This window comes from Cervus canadensis, chromosome 3 (assembly GCF_019320065.1).
Source record: "Cervus canadensis isolate Bull #8, Minnesota chromosome 3, ASM1932006v1, whole genome shotgun sequence".
In the NCBI taxonomy this organism is placed as follows: Eukaryota; Metazoa; Chordata; class Mammalia; order Artiodactyla; family Cervidae; genus Cervus; species Cervus canadensis.
In genome coordinates, this window is record NC_057388.1 from 43,534,003 (window position 1) to 43,553,601 (window position 19,599).

The 19,599-nt window shown below is 34.8% G+C and overlaps 1 protein-coding gene across 4 annotated transcripts in view; it reads left to right on the forward strand.

Moving 5' to 3' along the window:
- KMT2E (lysine methyltransferase 2E (inactive)) overlaps positions 1-19,599 on the forward strand; it is a 94,700-nt gene that overhangs the window by 38,729 nt on the left and 36,372 nt on the right. For 3 of the 4 annotated variants that reach the window (XM_043462983.1, XM_043462984.1, XM_043462985.1), the window contains 6 exons: positions 3,947-4,061; positions 5,056-5,285; positions 8,182-8,262; positions 14,196-14,254; positions 15,180-15,352; positions 18,470-18,508. In XM_043462983.1, the coding sequence (XP_043318918.1) occupies positions 3,947-4,061; positions 5,056-5,285; positions 8,182-8,262; positions 14,196-14,254; positions 15,180-15,352; positions 18,470-18,508 (697 nt within the window). Of the gene's footprint in view, positions 1-3,946; positions 4,062-5,055; positions 5,286-5,765; positions 5,855-8,181; positions 8,263-14,195; positions 14,255-15,179; positions 15,353-18,469; positions 18,509-19,599 lie in introns of those variants that run through there. The other variant, XM_043462986.1, reaches the window with a different exon arrangement.

Below are 19,599 nucleotides of genomic sequence, written 5' to 3' on the forward strand. Positions count from 1 at the left end.
CATTTCTTTTTAAATTGTTACCTTTTAAAAATTACTTTTAGTAAGTATCAGCATAGAAATGAAGATCTTGATGATGTGTTTCTGCCTTCTTGCATTGCTACCTTTTCAGTACTTAGAGCTTTAATTTGTTTTTTTTTTAATATTAAAGTATAGTTGATTTACAGTGTTGTGCTAATTTCTGCTGTACAGCGAAGTGGCTTAGGTATACACATATGTGTTCATTTTTATGTTCTTCTCCATTATGGTTTATCCCAGGAGATTGGATATAGTTCCAGGTGCTGTAGAGGAGGACATTGTTATTTATCCATTTTAAATACAGTACTTTGCATCTACTAACCTCAAGCTTCCAGTCCCTTCCTCTCTTTCCCTCTGACAACCACAGCCTGTTGTCTATGTCTGTGAGTCTGCTTCTGTTATATAGATAGGTTCATTTGTGCCATATTTTAAATTCCACATATAAGTGACACCATACATTATTTGTCTTTCTGTGTCTGACTTACTTCGCTTAGTATGATAATCTTTAGTTACATCCATGTTGTTGCAAATAGTTTATTTCATTCTTTTTTATGGCTGAGTTGTATTCCATTGTATTATATGTACCACATCTTCTTTACCCTTTCATCTGTACGGACATATAGGTTGTTACCATGTCTTGGCAATTCTGAATAGTACTGTATAGCTTTAATTTGAATCATGAGGTTATGCAAAGGATTTGTGGCTTGTTCACATGCTTGAATTTATCTATATTTGGACTGAAAGTCTTGTTTATTTCCCACCCATTATCTACTCGAAATACAAACTTCTTGCCACACTGTAAATCCCTAAAAGTGATTCTTTTCTATAATGGCCATAATTCTTACATGTTGCTCTAATAACCAGGAATTGCTAAAACTCCACTTCTTCCCTCTATGTATTTTTTAAAGTGTTTATTTATTTATTTACGTGGTTGGGTTGGATCTTTCATTGTGGCACACAGATTCTCTAGTTGTGATGCATGGGCCCAGAGCACATGAGTTCAGTAGTTGAGGCAGTCGGGTTTCGTTGCTCTGGAGCATGTAGGATCTTAGTTCTCTGATCAGATATCAGACTGGAGTCCCCTGTATTGCCAGGTGGATTCTTAACCAATGGACCACCAGGGAAGTCCTCCTGCTGTGTATTTTTAAAAGAATTTTAAAGGAATCAGTGTTGTAATCAGAGCGATTTATCAGTTCATTTTATGTGAATTTTACCTTTTTGTTCAGCATGTCTGCCTCAAGGAACCCATGCTGTAGAAATACCATTATGTAAACAGAAAATGATACATAAAACAGTGTACAATTGAAATGATACCTTTAACACTGAAGAATAGGAACAATTTAAACATCCATTAGGGAATATATTAAATAAACTATGGTACATTCATATAATGAAATAAGCAGTTATTATAAAAACATAAGACAGCACTATGTGTTAACATTGGAAGGTTGAAAAAGCAAATTGTGAATTTGTTATTGTTGTTTAATCACTAAGTTGTGTCTGACTCTTTGGCACCCCATGGACTGTAGTTGGCCAGGCTCCTCTGTCCATGGAGCTCTCCAGGCCAGAATACTGGAGTGGGTTGCCGTTTCCTTCTCTAGGGGATCTTCTTGACCCAAGGATAAAATCTGGGTCTCCTGCATTGGCAGGTGAATTCTTCCGAGGTGATGCTAGCCATAAAGAACCTGCCTGCTAATGTAGGAGACTTAAGAAATGTGGGTTCGATCCCCGGGTATGAAAGATCCCTTGGAGGGGAGGGCATGGCAACCTGCTCCAGTTTTCTTGCCTGAAGAATCCCACGGACAGAGGAGCCTAGCAGGCTATAGTCCACGGGGTCACAAACAGTTGGACACGACTGAAGCAACTGAGCACACATGCAAGCCATCAGGGAAGCACCAGATTGTGAATGCATATTGTACATTTTCATTTTTAAAAAACTGAGATGTATTTATGGATAGACAAATACAGAGGAGGGTACATGGCATCTTAACATGGGTCTATCAGGTTTGGATGAAGACATGATCTTTCACTTTCTTGTTACGTCTCTTTTAAAGTGTGTACAATAAACATGAATTAATTTTGGAATTAAGAAATACATTTCTCTTTAAAAAATTAAACAAGTCAGTTTTTAACGTGACAGCATAGCTATTAGGTGAGTACTGGTTTTCTAAAGATTCAGAACATTTTGGAGACTCTTTTATAATCTCCTTCAGAACCACTTGACCTCAGTTTGTGTCTCCTCTCTCTCCTGATTCTAGCACACTGGATTCCAAGTAATAGTCACTTAGAGTGAAATTGAGAATTTGCTTAAGGGATGAGTTGAGGAGAGAAGTAGTTGACAATAGAAATTTGACCTGTTAGATTGTAACTGCGTTAAGCAGCCTTAAACCATGAAGAATTCAAATAGTATTAAATTCTAAGGGAAGGTTTTGATTAAGAGGTTTGATAAAGGTTTTGAAAAAATCATCTCAAACAGTGGCTTGGTAAGAAAAAAGGCATGGAAATAAGTCACGTTCTGTTTGCGCAAGGGAGAAATTAATTTCAGTGTGAATTGCCCTCAGAAGTAGGTTCACTACCACATTGATCAATAGGAATTGTCAGACGAGGGCTCCAGGAGGATTGATTTAAGTGAAGAATCTGGGCAAGTGATGTACACAAAATGCTAGACCAGGGAACTTAGAAGTCAGCCATAGTAGGTGAGTTGTTACTGTGAGTAACAACAGCTCATCATCATCTTGTCATTATCAGGCCAGAACTGCTAATCTGACATGACTACAGTCTACTGGTTGCATTTTTTTTCATAAGCAAATCTTGCTTCATTTAAAGTTTTTTTTCCTTAGCTTTTCTGATAGTTCCAAGGCTTTGTTATATCTTGACATAGTAACACATACATAAAACTTTGAACTTTGAAATGTATACTTCACATTCAAATTGGGGTCTATCCATATGGATTCAGTATGTCCTTGGTCTCGTTTAAATGATTTCTACCACTTTTGTCCACCCCTGTGCATCGTGTCCTCAGTGCCACTGAGTAATTTTTAATGTCTAGTAATTTTTTCAGTGATAGAGAGGGAAACTCTATCAGAATTTGAAGGTGGAACATTTATTGTACTTAATTAAAAGTTTTTTTATAACATGGACTCTAGATGAGGTATGTCATATCTGCAGGGTGTCTATGTTTTAGACATTTTAAAGACATTTGTATAGTCAATATAGGAAGTGTTATAATTTTATTTTATTTTTTTTGCCTGGCATTCTCTTTTTATTTTTTCCCAATTATTTTTATTAGTTGGAGGCTAATTACAATATTGTAGTGGTTTTTGCCATACATTGACATGAATCAGCCATGGATTTACATGTGTTCCCCATCCTGAACCCCCCTCCCACTTCCCTCCCCACCCCATCCCTCTGGGTCTTCCCAGTACACCAGCCCCGAGCACTTGTCTCATGCATCCAACCTGGACTGGCGATCTGTTTCACCCTAGATAATATACATGTTTCGATGCTGTTCTCTCAGATCATCCCACCCTTGCCTTCTCCCATAGAGTCCAAAAGTCTGTTCTATACATCTGGTCTCTTTTTCTGTCTTGCATATAGGGTTATTGTTACCATCTTTCTAAATTCCATATATATGCGTTAGTATACTGTATTGGTGTTTATCTTTCTGGCTTACTTCACTCTGTATAATGGGCTCCAGTTTTATCCATCTCATTAGAACTGATTCAAATGTATTCTTTTTAATGGCTGAGTAATATTCCATTGTGTATTTGTACCACAGCTTTCTTATCCATTCGTTTGCTGATGGGCATCTAGGTTGCTTCCATGTCCTGGCTATTATAAACAGTGCTGCAATGAACTATAATTTTAAATAGATGAAAAGGAAAAAAAAGAATCAGTGGAATTCTCTTTGATGCAATGTTTTTCCCTCCAGACCAGAATCCGTAGAAGCTAGCCCTGTGGTAGTTGAGAAATCCAACAGTTATCCCCACCACTTATATACCAGCAGCTCGCATCATTCACACAGTTACATTGGTTTGCCCTATGCGGTAAGTGTCAAACATTTCTCTGGAAGGTTTTTTTATATCTGTATATAAATCTATATTTTTTATATCTAAAGGTTGAAAGTTGATGTATGTGGTATTATGCCTAAAAATGAATATTTAAAAAGCAGACCCTTTATACTATCTAAACAATTAGGTATATAATTTGTAGTTTAATTTTTAATTGATCTAATTATATTTATTCAAGGGATTAAAATTCTATAAGAGGAGTTCCTTAGAAGTTTTTATAGTATTATTATTTTGCTTTTTATGCTTTTACTAGTTTAGTGTTATAATTCTTTACCTTCTCTATAAAATGATTGTAGGTAGAATTATACTATCTACTATTGATTTTATATAGTGATTTATATGATAAATTATATAGTTACCACTTATTTAGCTCTTACATGTCAAGCTCTGTGCTGAACATTTTTACATATATTATCTAATTTTCAAAAACAACCTCATAGGTATAATTTTCATCTCCATTTCATAGCTGAGAAAATGAAAGCTTAGCTAACTTATTCAGTGTTGTATAGCTAGTAAGAGGCAGAACACAGACTGAAACAACTGCAGAACTGAACCCATTTGTGGTATTATGGAGTTGCCATTATCAGAAATTTTTACCACTTGGACCAGAATAAAAAATACCCAAACTTAAAAAATCCCTATTGTATACTGTCTAGTGACAATATGTCTTTTGTAATTGTTTTTGTTGTTCTTTAGCCTCTGTTTTCCTAAGGGTTTTGTGTTTGTTTTTTTTAACCATCACTATTCTCACATCTTGTATTGTGAAGGTGACCAAGGTTGTATATAGATATTTTCATTTATTACTATGGTTAAAATTTTAGTTTCAGAAAGTCATTATTTTAAAGGTATAAGAAATGGGCCAGTTTCATCTTTCTCAAATACTCAGATTAAGGACTGAATTTTATTTAAGTTGCTTAGATCATACTGTTATTGAAATTACATTGTGCTGTGTTTGTGTTTAATTATCCAGGACCATAATTATGGTGCTCGTCCTCCTCCAACACCTCCAGCTTCCCCTCCTCCATCAGTTCTTATTAGCAAAAATGAAGTAGGCATCTTTACCACTCCTAATTTTGATGAAACTTCCAGTGCTACTACAATCAGCACCTCTGAGGATGGAAGTTATGGTACTGATGTAACCAGGTGCATATGTGGTTTTACACATGATGATGGATACATGATCTGTTGTGACAAATGCAGGTAAAATATTTCATGCTATTTGCTTATTTTCTTGAATGCTCCTAATGTTTGTGATTGTTAATGTTGGAAAAGATAATTAAAGTCACTTTGAAAGGAACTAATAAATGAATTTTTAAAGTGATCCTTCTGCTACTATCATTGCAAACTGTTTTGCTCCTAGAAAGTGCCCTATGGGAAAGAAAGAAAGAAAAAAAACTATCTTAAGAGTTTTTTTGAAATCCTCATTGTTAATTGAGTAATAGGCAGTCAGTTCTAAACTTTATTTATACAGAATCACACCACTCTTTTCACTCATTCAATAGTAATACACTACATAAAGTAGACAAGATACAAGTGAGAGGAGAATTGAGTCCTGTGTATTTCCTTTGGAGTTATCTGTGCTTGTAGTCAACTGTGATTTTCCAGTTTGGGGGAATTATACATTTGATTGATGTTTGTTTGACCTGACTCTCTCACCTCCTTTTGACTTGAACCTTGCAGCACTCTGGAGTCTCCTTGAACCAGAACCACAGTCTCCCCTCCCCCAACCCTGGTTCAACCACCAAGAAAGGCCTCCTCCCCTAGAGAAGGTGTGATTGGGACAGAAAGTGGGGTTTTGTTTTCTTTATTTTTTTTTTTTCTGGTGGGAGGGAGTTGGGGAGGATGGAGAGGGGACAGTAGGGTTTCAACCTGAAAGTTACTGAGTCCATCCCCTGCATAGGCTGGGAAGCAGAGAGTATTTAAGCAGTATTTAAGCGCTGTAGAGGGTAAGAAAGTTTGATAGTTTTCAGAATATCCTGGATCTGGTCCTTAAGGCATAGCTTCATTATTTTATTTGAAATAGTATTCATATTTGAATGTGAGTATAACATTTGGCCTTGTTGAGCCAAATATAAATTACTTTGCATTATTTGTAATCCTGTTCCCGTCTATTAAGTTAGGTGATTAGGAGTGAGATGTAATTGATACAAACATGCAGTTAGGGTTATATTTCAAAAAGGTGATTTACCTTTGTCAAAAATGGGAAAAATTAGTCTTAAGTGAAATGTGAAATTTGATGTTATTTTTATGGAAAGTTGTAATATTAATACTTTGAGTTAATTTTAATAATAAAACTATATTGTGATGCTTTTTCAAATTAACAACTAAACTTATGGTACATACTATTACCATAAGCAATCACCTCAGCAAGTTTATTCAGGAGGTAAATTTAAAACCGAAGAAAAAAAAAATAATAAAAAAAAATAAATCGAAGAAAATAACTTCACTGGTAACTTGTTTTCCTCATTATTTTTTTTATTACTTAGTAGCAACTCTCAATTCATATTTTAACCAATCATATAAAATATCTCATAGCTGATTTTTGTCTTATGTGATAAATTATATACCATTTGACAGTATTTTTATTCTAACGCATAATCTAAAGTGTTTTTCTTTTGATTAATTACAATGATCTATATATAATATAGAATTATATCTATTAGAAAATAGTGAAATAGTTCTTACGATTTATACCTATCTACAAATTCTTGAAGGACCAGTTCACATATTTTGGATTATTCAAGGTATTTGCTTTTAGCAACTGGTCTATTTGTAATGAATTTTTTGTTATTCTACTTTTCTACTGCTTAATCTGTAGTATAATATATACTGCCAGTATAATACATACTTAATTTTTTTCCTCTGTTCTTGTTTTACATTGCCTCTATGCATTTTCATGTACCTGCTGCCCATACTTTCTTTCAAGTTTGCCAACTAGAGCTCTGATATTTATTCATTTCCTAGTTTTATTTCTTCTATTGTCTCCATGACAGTATAACTTACCCCCAAATTTAACATAATTTGTTATTCTAACTCTTGTCAAGTGCTTTGCTTTTCTTTTAAACTTTTTTCCCCTATCATCTTTGATATATCGACAGTTATCTTTACATTCTACCAATTCTTGTCCCAACATCCTCAGTTAAGAAAAAGCAAGGTCATAGCAGTTAACTTAGTAGCTTTTATGTATAAATCATATATATTAAAAAGTAGCTCATTATTATATAAAGAATAAATAAGATTATTTTTAGAAACAGGCATATATATCAGGTATAAACCAATTAAAGTTTTGTCCATAAAATAGCCTCAAACTTGAGAAGTTTGCCTTAAGCTGCTCCATGTATTAGTCTTAAAAATAGAGTTCATAATAAATTTAGTCTCTATCTTCATGGAATGACTCTTGGATTCTTTAACAACTTCTCTGCCATCATTCTAGTTCTTTTGGTTCTTTAACTTAGATCTGGAATGTTGGAAAAGCCTCTTAGTTGATTTTTATACTCATACAATCAAAACAACCTCTAATTGTTACCTGTTGCCAGTTAGAGGAATGCTACACACACTTTGACATTCCAGGTTCTATATACTGTAAATACACTTTACTCATTGAATTTTATTCCCCTCTGTTTCTCAAAATGAACATTCTTCAAATACATTAACTGCCTTCTGACTGTTGCTGTCTATATCCATCTACTTGAGAAAACATTGCTATGTGACATTTCTTTCTGCATAATTTCCCATGTGAGGTTCTCTTCAAGTCCCATTGTTCTCCAGGATGCTTTTCCCATTAATTCCAAATAGTGTGGACATCTGCAGGTTGTGATTTGTAATAAAATATGTACCTTTTACATTTTAATATTATATTTGCTTTAGAAATTTGTATCATGTATATGATATCCTATATTTGTCCTCTTACTTTAGCATCTCAAAGTTTTATCTTTCCAAGGACATATTTCTATGAATTCTTCACGTTACCTTTTATATTGCTAAACTCAAAATAGGCATTTATTAAGTGATAGTTAAATAGAATATCAAATCTTAATTTAAGTATGATTTTAATAATATTTTGTATGTTCTACTTTTTTTTCCTTCCTTTTTAAAGTGTTTGGCAACATATTGACTGCATGGGGATTGACAGGCAGCATATTCCTGATACATATCTTTGTGAACGTTGTCAGCCTAGGTAAGTTGTGCATGCAGTAAAATTGCCAGTAATTTTACCGAGGTAATCTTTAGTTAACAGAAGTTTATGTACGAATTCTAGATTAAACAATGAATGGATGCTGTGTTAATATGTGCTTCATTTTTATGGTTTGGGGTTTTGTTTGCTTTCATTCTGACATCTCTAAAATTGGGAAGAATCTTTCCATTGATAATGTGTCATGGTTTATTTTCTATCTAGGGTTTTTAATAATGCATAAAATACTAGTGCATTTTCTAAGTGACATCTTTTTTCAGTGGACTGCACATATGTTAAAAAGTTATTAGAAGGGCCTTCCCTTCTAATACACAGTTTTGTAAGGCTTATACTATTACTCTGCCTATTGGCAATAATGTGTTTTCTTCCCATTTCTTTTTCTGTGTTTTTAAAAAAATCTTTTTAAATGGACATTTCAAGCCTATATAAAAGTACTGGTATAATGAACCCACATGTTTCTACCACCCTGCTTTAGCAGTTCTCAATAATCTTTTCATTTACACTGCTATGAATTTTTCTCCTTCATATATTTTAATGCAAATCCCAACTATATTATTTCATTCATATGTATCTGTATATATATTTAAGTATATATATTTCCGTTTGTATATTTCAGTATGTATCAATAAAAGAATTCTTAACAAAAATCTGTAATCACAAAACAATTACTATACTTGCAACAAAATCTACATTTAAGCACTTTTTGTTTTTAAACATAATTTATTTTTGGCTATGCTGGGTCTTCATTGCTGCATAGACTTTCCTCTAGTTGTGGTGAGCAGAGGCTGCTCTTCACTTGCGGTATGGAGACTGCTTCTGTTGGGAGCACAGGCTCTGGGGCGTTGGGGCTTCAGTAGTTGTGGCACGTGAGGCCAGTAGTTGCAGTGCGTGGGCTCTGGAACACAGGCTGAATAGTTGTGGCGTGTGCGCTTAGTTGCTCTGCGGCTTGTAGGCTCTTCCCAGATCTGAGATCAAACCTGTGTCCCCTGCCTTGGCAGGCGGATTCTTTACCACTGGACCACTAGGGAAGCCCCCGTTCATGTTTGTGCTAAGTCGTGTCTGACTCTTTGTGACCCGTTGGACTGTAGCCCACCAGGCTCCTCTGTCCTTGGGACTCTATGGGCAAAAATACTGGAGTAGGTTGCCATTTCTTTCTCTAGGTCATCTTCCCAACCCAGGAATTGAACCTGAGTCTCCTGTTTCTACTGCATTGCAGGCAGATTGTTTAGCTGCTGAGCCCTCAGGAAAGCTCCAGGGAAGCCCCCAGGCATTCTTAAAGTATTGATATACATCTCTTTTAAGTCTCTAGTAATGTACACCTATACTCTTTACCCCACCAACCCCAATCTCTGTTGCAGTTTGTTTCTTTAAGGGAATGAATTGTTTATCCTGGTGACTTTACCAATTCCATTTTCATGATTTAAGAGTTTTCTCTCTCTGTATATTTCTATAAATAGTGTGTAATTAGATTTAGATCCCCCTCCTTTTTGCAGGGTAAGACATAGACCATATTCTATCAAGTGACACATAATATATGAATGGGACCCATTGATAGTCATTTTTAAGATCTATTAATTGATTCAGTTCAGTTCAGTCGCTCAGTCGTGTCCGACTCTGCGACCCCATGAATCGCAGCACGCCAGGCCTCCCTGTCCATCACCAACTCCCGGAGTTTGCTCAAACTCATGTCCATTGAGTTGGTGATGTCATCCAGCCATCTCATCCTCTGTTGTCCTCTTCTCCTCCTTCCCCCAATCCCTCCCAGCATCAGGGTCTTTTACAATGAGTCAACTCTTTGCATGAGGTGGCCAAAGTATTGAAGTTTCAGCTTCAGCATCAGTCCTTCCAATGAACACCCAGGACTGATCTCCTTTAGGATGGACTGGTTGGATCTCCTTGCAGTCCAAGGGACTCTCAAGAGTCTTCTCCAACACCACAGTTCAAAAGCATCAATTTTTCAGCGCTCAGCTTTCTTCACAGTCCAACTCTCACATCCATACATGACCACTGGAAAAACCATAGCCTTGACTAGATGGACCTTGGTTGGCAAAGTAATGTCTCTGCTTTTTAATATGCTGTCTAGGTTGGTCGTAAGTTTCCTTCCAAGGAGTAAGTGTCTTTTAATTTCATGGCTGCAGTCACCATCTGCAGTGATTTTGGTTGCAAATTAAGTGACGTGTTAATTCTGTTGCTTACCACTTATTAGCTGGACTGTTTCTGTAGAACCTCCCCATATTAACTGTTTAGTTCTTTTATATTTTACTGAGGAATGGCAGGATAAATCCTTGTTGATTTGTAGTGTTCATCTGTTTTCAGAATAATGAAAATAATTTTAAGAAGTCAGGGGTTTAAACATACTGGGTATCAGCATATTGCAGTTATCAGCATGACAAGATATCTCAGGCTTATCTTCTACTTCTGTGCCCCAAGCTCAGAATAGGTTTTCAAGACCAGAATCTGAGAGCTAGTAATATTCCTTCCTACTGGACTTCTCAGTGTTCCTATGCCTTTTTAGTAGATGAAGCTAGTCTACTATAAGTTTTGTGTGTTTATTTTTAAGATAAAATACAGGAGTTTATATTGATATTGCAACTTAAATTTAGGGATACAGTTGACCCTTGAACAGCATGGATTTGAACTATGCATGTCCACTTATGTGTGAATTTTTTTCAATAGTAAATATTACAAAACTACAAATGCTGCATTTTGGCATCCCTAACCCTCACATTGTTCAGGGGTCAACTCTACAAGCTTTCATCTTACTGTTTCTGTACTCCACCTGTGTCTCCTATGCTAGTTCTCTACAACATGGTCAGTAATCAGAGTATCACATAGTTTTCTCAACTGCCTAATTGCATAGAAGAATATAACAGTTTCAGAGTAACAGTACCAACATTAGCACCAACAATATGATTATGTAAAAAACTTAGAACTTTTTTTTCCCCTTTAGATATTTTCCATAGGGATGTATAGTTAATTTATTGTGTTTGAGGTCTCTTGAAAGAATTTTACTGTTTACATACTGTGTACACACTTCAGGCTTTGATTGTTTTATTTTTGATTTTTTAAAAGTTAACCTTTTCAAGTAATGTAGATTCACATGCATTTGTGAAATAATACAGAGATCCTCTGCATCCTTTATTCAATTTCTCCTAGAAGTAACATCTTGCAAAACTGTTAATACAGTATCACAGGCAGCATACGACATTGGTATAGTCAAGATACAAAAAATTTCAATCACAAAGATCCCTCACGTTGCCTTTTCCACTTCGATCTTTGACCCTTGGCAACCAATAATCTATCTATACTCTATTTCATTAATTGTGTCATTTAAAGACAGAAATGAAATTACACAGTATGTGATCTCTTGGGAGTGGCTTTTTTTTTTTTTAAACTGAGCAAAATTCCCTGGAAAACCAGCTAATTTGTGGCATGTTATCAGTATTTTGTGTTGTTTTTTTTTTCTTTTTTCCTTTTTCAGATTAGTGTTATATGGTATATATGTACCAGAGTTTGTTTAACCACCTACTGAAGGACATTTGGGTCATTTCCACTTTTTTGGCTATTGCAAATAAAGTTGCTGTGAACATTTGTGTACAGATTGGGGTGTGAACCTAAGGTTTGCTTTCTCTGGTGTATGCCCAAGAGTGCAATTGCTTGGTCATTTGGTAGTTGCATGTTTGCTATTGTTGTTTAGTTGCTCAGTCGTGTCCAACTCTTTTACAGCCCTGGACTGTATCCCATCAGGCTCCTTTGTCCATGGGATTTCCCAGGCAAGAACCCTGGAGTAGATTGCTATTTCCTTCTCCAGGGGATCTTTCCAACCCAGGGATTGAATCCCCATCTCCTTCACTGCAGGAGAATTCTTTACCACTGAGCCACTTGCAAAGCCCCAGTTGCATGTTTAGTTTTGTAAGAAATTGTCACGTTGTCATGCAACAGAAACCAGCACAACATTGTAAAACAATTATCCTCTAATTAAAAATAACTTTTAGAAAAATTGTCATTATTTTGCAGAGTAGTTGTATTTACTTCCTGTGAGAAATGGATGAGTAATAATTTTGTTTTTAAGAATGACTTTTTATATCTTTCTTGTATAGTCATATGCTTGTTTAGTTATGTAAGTAGTCCCATCGTTCCTGTTCCTTTGACTTTGAAAGTAACAGTTTTTTAAAAAATCAGTTATTCCTTCCAATTTTTGTTATAATATTAGAAACAGATATGCACGTGGTGGTGGTTTAGTCACTAAGTCATGTCCAACTCTTTTGACCTCTTGGACTGTAGCCTACCAGGCTCCTCTGTCCTTGGGATTTCCCAGGTAAAAATACTGAAGTGGGTTGCCATTTCCTTCTCCAGGGGATCTTCCTGACACAGGGATCGAACCCAGGTCTGTTGGATTGTAGGCAGATTCTTTACCCATTGGGCCACTAGGGAAGTACAGATATGAACATGTATATTTGTATTCCCCTGATTACTTAGCTAAGCAATGGTACATAGAGTTTTTGCCACAGTAGTTTTTTGTCTTAAAAATTTGTTCTAAAGATCACTTCATGGTAATAATATAGAAATTAACTTACTTCTTCCTATAACTCAAGATGCTCCATCTTTTACATGTTGTATACTTTAGACAGCCCTTTGAGTGGACATTTGAGTTGTTTCCAGTCTTTTGTAATTGCAAATAGAAGTGAGATTGTTCAGTAAAAGGGTAAAAGTATGTGTAAAATTTTGTCTGATACCGCCAAATTCCCCTCCAGTAGGAACTGTTCCATTTTGAATCTCCACCAGTCATGGATAAGCATGCCTATTTACCCCCGCCTCACAACAGTTTTTGACAGACTTGGATTTTTGCTGATTTAACTAAGTGAGAAATGGTAATGTCACTGTGATACTTTTCATTGCTTTATTATGAGTGAGGTTTTTCTATGTGACTTTGTTTCACCTTTTAATAGTTACTAGCCTTTTGCCAGAGAGTTTTTTTTTAACATATTAAAATCTTTTATTTTTAATCATGAAGTAAATATCTACTGATGAATTCAGTAAGAGTTAGTTAAAAACTGACCATTAATGAGGATAGTCACTTAAGCAATAACTGGCTGTCATTCTGTGATAACTACAATTATCAGTAATGCTAGGATAGTTTTGACCTTCCAGACATTAAGGCAAGTCTGAGTAGCAGGTACTTCAGTCTAAAGCCCTTATTCTCCCAAATAACTGTATCTAGCTATTTGACCTTTAGACTAATAAGTTTAGACAGTGAAAACATTGCAAGGATGGTGTGGGGGGGGCAAATAAAACAGTTACTATGGATGCTCTATTTCATGAGTGGAGGCTGGAACAAGTTAATGAAATATTTTAGTTGTTAAATATTTAGTGTTTATCACTTCAAAAATGGAAATAATTTAGGCAATTAGTAATTATCTAGTGTTTATCATTTCAAAGATGGAAATAATTTAGGCAGATAGTAATAGTGCAATAATTATATTACCATTTCCCCCCTAAACTTTTGTTTTAAATATTCAGTTTGGGAAAAAGTAGGGCTTCCCTGGTGGCTCAGATGGTCAAGAATCTGCCTGCAATAACGGAGACTTGGGTTCAGTCTCAGAGTTGGGAAGATCCCTTGGGGGAGGGCATGGCAACCCACTCCAGTATTCTTGCCTGGAGAATCCCCAAGGACGGAGGAGTCTGGTTTTCTAAGTATAAAATTGTTTTCTTAACACAACAAAGTCAGTTAACTGGCATCTACTGCTAATTATGCTAATCAAATCTAAACTGCAAGGCAAGTGATAATACACATAATTTATGTTGTTCATTTTTCAATAAGAACACTGGAGAAATTATAAAGTTTTTATCACATTTAAAACAGATCTTTATATCTAAATTTATGAAAGTTTGATAAATATGTTAATATTTTAATGTAGGAGTTTGGATAAAGAGAGGGCGGTGCTACTACAACGCCGGAAAAGGGAAAATATGTCAGGTAGGTAAAAAGGATCTATAGTAAATGAACTTTAGTATGACTGAGAGAGTAAGTGGCCTGCATGTTTTTAGTCAGATGTAAACCCCTGTTTAATGAACATTGGTTATATGTATAATTTACTATCTCAGGTATACATTTTAAATATTCTTTTTTATAGATTTTATAGAACAGTAATATTTATTTTAGAAAATACGGAAAACAAAAATTTAAAATCATATCTTTGTGCACATAGATAACCTATTGGTTTAAAGAAGTAAAATATGTTCTTTAGAAAGATGGTGATCCATTAGTTGATCACGTGGGATAGTATTTATTTTATTTTTAGGAATAGGATTTAAAGGTGTAACATATGCTAAACTTTCACTGTGGCTTTTAAAACATGTTAACACCAATACAACTGGTTTTGAATAATAAGTTTTTTTTTAACTGATGGATATTTAAATTGTTTCTAGCATTTTTGTTTTGTCTTGTTTTTGTTATTACAAATAGGAAGGTCAATGAAACCCTTTTAGATAAGGTGTTTTTTGTGTTTTTTTGGTTTGTGTCCCATTTTATCTTTGGATAGATCCCTAGATATGGGGTTGCTGGGTGAAAAGGATAAGTGCATATAGAGTTTTGCTAGATATGGCTCAATTCCCCTTCATAGAGAATTTTTAATTACAGACACTGGCAATGTTTGTAGGTGTCTGTTTCCCATGGTCACACCATCTGAGTACCTTGTCAGATTCTGTATCCTTTCTAGTTTAATGGTTAAGAAATACATTGTAATTTGCATTTAAATGTGTCTTACTATGAGTGAGGAAGGGGGGGGAAAAGGTTTATTCTTCAGAAAGATAGAGAAATAATAGTTTGTCATGAAGAATGGTATTTTATTGTTTGAAATAGAAATATTATTTATGCAGTAATTTTTATTTTGCCTTTGAAGATGGTGACACCAGTGCAACTGAGAGTGGTGACGAGGTCCCCGTGGAGTTATACACTGCGTTTCAGCACACCCCGACGTCGGTCACGCTGACCGCCTCGCGGGCTCCTAAGGCCAGTGATAAAAGAAGGAAGAAGAGTGGGGAGAAGGAACAGAACATTTCAAAATGTAAAAAAGTAAGTTTTTCCTGTTTTGAGGATGACTAGACAGGGAGTGACAGTTTTACAGGAAAGACAGAATTATGGATAGTATTAATAGCTAGAAAAGGTAGCAAGATCAAGTTTAATTTTAAAAAACTCATTAAAAAATTTTAATGTATTTTAAAGACTGAAATGGAGTGGAGAAAAATGTTTGCAAACTGCTTTGAAATCATCACTATGATGAGACTAGTTATAGAAATGCAAAAGAAGTTTTAAGGTAAGATTTAGTGAAAGTTGCCGTTCTATAAAACAGAAATAAGCGTGGTAAATTTGTAGTAGCTTATAAACGGGTAGAGGTTTGTAGCTGTTTGTTTCTGAATCATGTTTAATCATTTTATAAGGCTACACATTTGTTGAGTTTCTTACTATCTAGATTTTTCTCACTTAAATTTTTGTATTAAAATATCACCAGGATATGGCAGAAAACTGTAAAGAGTGAAATTATACCTAGATATAAAATGAAGTTTTACCCCCCCTAAACATTGGTTTTTTTGGAGTAAATCTTTATGATATTTGATTATTTAATAGGCAGCATGTACTTTTAAATACATTTTTCCGTTTTCTAATTTCACCTTCCTATTTAAAATAAGTCTTGATTTATTAGTAGTCTTGATTAACTATTAGTAGTCTTCACATATATGTCTCTCTAATTTTGCTTCTCTATACAATTGTTACCAAATTCTACCTCTGTTTTCTGACATGTTATCCTTACTTACAGTGTTCCTTTCATTACTAGAGTATTCTTTTCTCCGTCTTTATCTTTTAAACTCCTATTCTACTTTGAGGCCCATCTGAAGCACTACTTTTTCAATGAAATTTGCTTTTCTCCTATCAAAAATGATCATCTTTCTTTATATTTCATCATGGCACTTGAACCTGTTATTATAGCACTTAATCAGATTCTGCTTTATTTCATTGTTACTTTCCTCATCTCAGAGTGTAGTGTACAGAGGAAGAGATCATCTGTTAAGTGCATTTTACAATTTAGGAAGTCATGTTTAGGTATTAACGATCTTTTTCTCTCATGCTGAATTAGTAATACTTGATAAGGATTAGGAAAAAAAATCTAAGAACTGGGCATAAAGATCTAGTTTGCTTTGCTGTTATGTTTTTACTACTATTGGGGCAATATGTAGTTAAAAATACACAGCAAAAAGATGTATCTAATTTTGCTTTTTATTCAACCTGTTGTTATGGCTGATTGTTAAAAATGCGAATGGTGTTCACAGTAGACATTCTGGACAGATGACATTTAAAAAATACTCAAACACCTAGTAAGGTGTTGGTTGGTGTTTTAGCAATTCAGAGCTTTGACATGAAGTGTTAACACTGTTAGAGACATAGATTGTGTATTGTGACCCACATATTAGGAGTTTAAAAATTTTATTAATTGTTAAAATTTTCTGATTTTACTTGAAAATAATTCTTTACACTTGATATTAATTTTTTTCATAAAATTATTGTCTGCACATATTACTTAGAAATGTTCTTTTATTATTTTCTTTCAGTGTTTCCTCTGTAAACCAAACTTGTATCTTCTTTCATCATACTTCAGATTTTTCTTTTGTTTCAGCTGCATAGCCATTATGCAGGTTTAAAATCTGTAAATCATCTTCAGTCTTTGACATTCACTCTTGATTTTTCCTTTGGAATGTCTCTTCGCTGCGTTCTTATTTTTCTTCCTTTTTGCTTCTACAAACCCAATCTATGCCCTCTTCCCTCATAGTAGTATAGTAATACCTTCTTTAATTTCTCCAACTTTATCCTCTTTCCACTTCAGTCATTCTGCACTTGGTTATGACATTTTCTACAAATACTGTTTTATATCACTTCTCTGCATGCTAAGTTGCTTCAGTTGTGTCCACCTCTTTGCTACCCGATGGAACATGGTCTGCCAAACTCCTCTGTCCATGGGATTTCCCAGGCAAGAATACTGGAGTGGGTTGTCATTTCCTTCTCCAGGGGATCTTCTCAACCCAGGATCAAACCCATGTCTCTTATGCCTCCTGCATTGGCAGGTGGGGTCTTGGCACCACCTGGGAAGCCCTTCCCTGTTGAGAGGTATTTCATAGATTCCTCCATCATAGTGAAGATCTTAAAGTATTTAAGCCAGAATCTTAAAATCTGACTGACTTTCATGACCTAATTTTACAGTTTTTTAACCAGTCTTACGTCATACTGTTTTTAGTAGGTACAAGTGTGGTATACTAGTTTTTTTTTGAATGCGACATATTTTTGCTTATTGCATGCCTTCTTTCTTATTTCTTTAGTACCAGAATTGTGTTCAGTTTTCCATATGGCTGAACAAATCCATTTTCTGTGTTCCTAGCTCTTTTCCCATGTTTTATGTGAAGATTCTTTGCTGCTCTTACTGCTTCTGCTTCTCTTCCTCCTCCTCCTCCTTTTAACAAAACTTGCTCTCTTCCAACATACAGTCTACACACAAACTTGGAACTTAAATTTGGAACTATATTGCTTACTCTAGGTTTAATGTTTGTTAATCTCTGTAAATACAGAGTTAATCTCTCTAAATACACTCACTTTGTGGAGTGGAGTGGTGAAGTGAGTCTTAAATTCCACTTTAGAATGTGGCAGAATAGAGAGTTCCCATTAAATATTAGTTAAGTACAGTTCTGTTTACCACATTGCTTATTATTCTGAGTCCCAATAGGTGCTCAAATATTACTTGCTAGTTGACCTAGAAAATTAAGGTAATAACAAAATTGTTTTATCACCACCCCAAATCTTTGCTCATGACTTAAAACTACTATAATATTTTTAATACCTTCCAGCTTTTATCAAGTGTTTTTCCATGACTGTATTTTAATATTGAGCAAATAGAAAATTTAGACATTTTCTTAGCATTAAATATATATACATAATTTCATGTTTTTACATTGTATTTATTTTTAATAGTAGTTTAGTGTTCTAGTAGATGATTTTACTTCAATATTCCCTTAGTTCTGGCTATATTGGTTTTTACCATATTTTGTGTAATTATGCAATTTCAAGAAAAAGCTTGAGTGAGCTCATTCTTAGATATTAATTTATCCAGTTTTTAAAGATCTAACTCAGAATGCTGTGTTATTTCAGGCCTTTCGTGAAGGATCTAGGAAATCATCAAGAGTTAAGGTAAACACATTGAATCTAAGCCCTAATTATCAATTGTCAAGTATCTAAAATCTTACTAAGTGGTTGCTTGGTCATAATCTTTCATTAATGCTCTCCCCATTCTGTGTCATTTCATTGCTTATTATCTTTATGAAATGAAGTGGGAAGAAGTGGGACCATAGAGAATTCTAATTGGATTAAAGTTTATTAACACTGTTAACATTAAACAAAAAGGGATACATAAGTAATTTCTAATATTGATTCATTTTTCATTTATCATTGTATTCCATGTCTCTAGTGCCACTTTTTTTTAGTATACTAGACATATAAAATTAGAGAAGGAAATGGCAACCCACTCCAGTACTTTTGCCTGGAAAATCCCATGGATGGAAGAGCCTGGTAGGCTACAGTCTGTGGGGTTGCAAAGAGTCAGACCCGACTGAGTGACTTCGCCTTCACCTTCAGACATATAAATGCAAAATCATACTTGGAATTTGAAATTTTGCTCTTCTACATAGTTTGAATTCTAGGGATTTAGTCAAGTCAGTAGTTATAAAATACTTTGAAATCACATAGATTCACCATGTAAGTACAAACTTGTTACTTGTACCTTGAATTAATTAGTATACATCCTTAATTTTGTAGAGGCCAGGATTGCTGAGAGAAGCAAGCCCAGCCCCTCACCCCCCAACCCTCCCACCCTCCTCCAACTCTGCCTTCCCTTAAAAGATAGGTTTGTGTTGGATGATACAGGTCAGCTACACAGTGTTACTCTTAGATTTTTAGGATAGGTAGTAAAGGAAAATAAGTATCTCAAGTTGGCAGATATTAAAATAGGATGTGGGAAGAATGTTACTCTTAGGTTTCTAGGATAGGTAGTAAAGGAAAATAAGTATCTCAAGTTGGCAGATATTAACATAGGATGTGGGAAGAATGTTAGAATGTATCTGTTGTACCCATAGTATAAAGTGTAATAATTATTAATTACCCCACATTCCTGAAAGACAGATCATTAAATAGCTGTCAAATGATTTGTTTTTCTTAAGAATGTTAATACATGGTGTTGGCAACATACTGCAAGTCCAAAGTTTTATAAAATGTTCTTTATATGT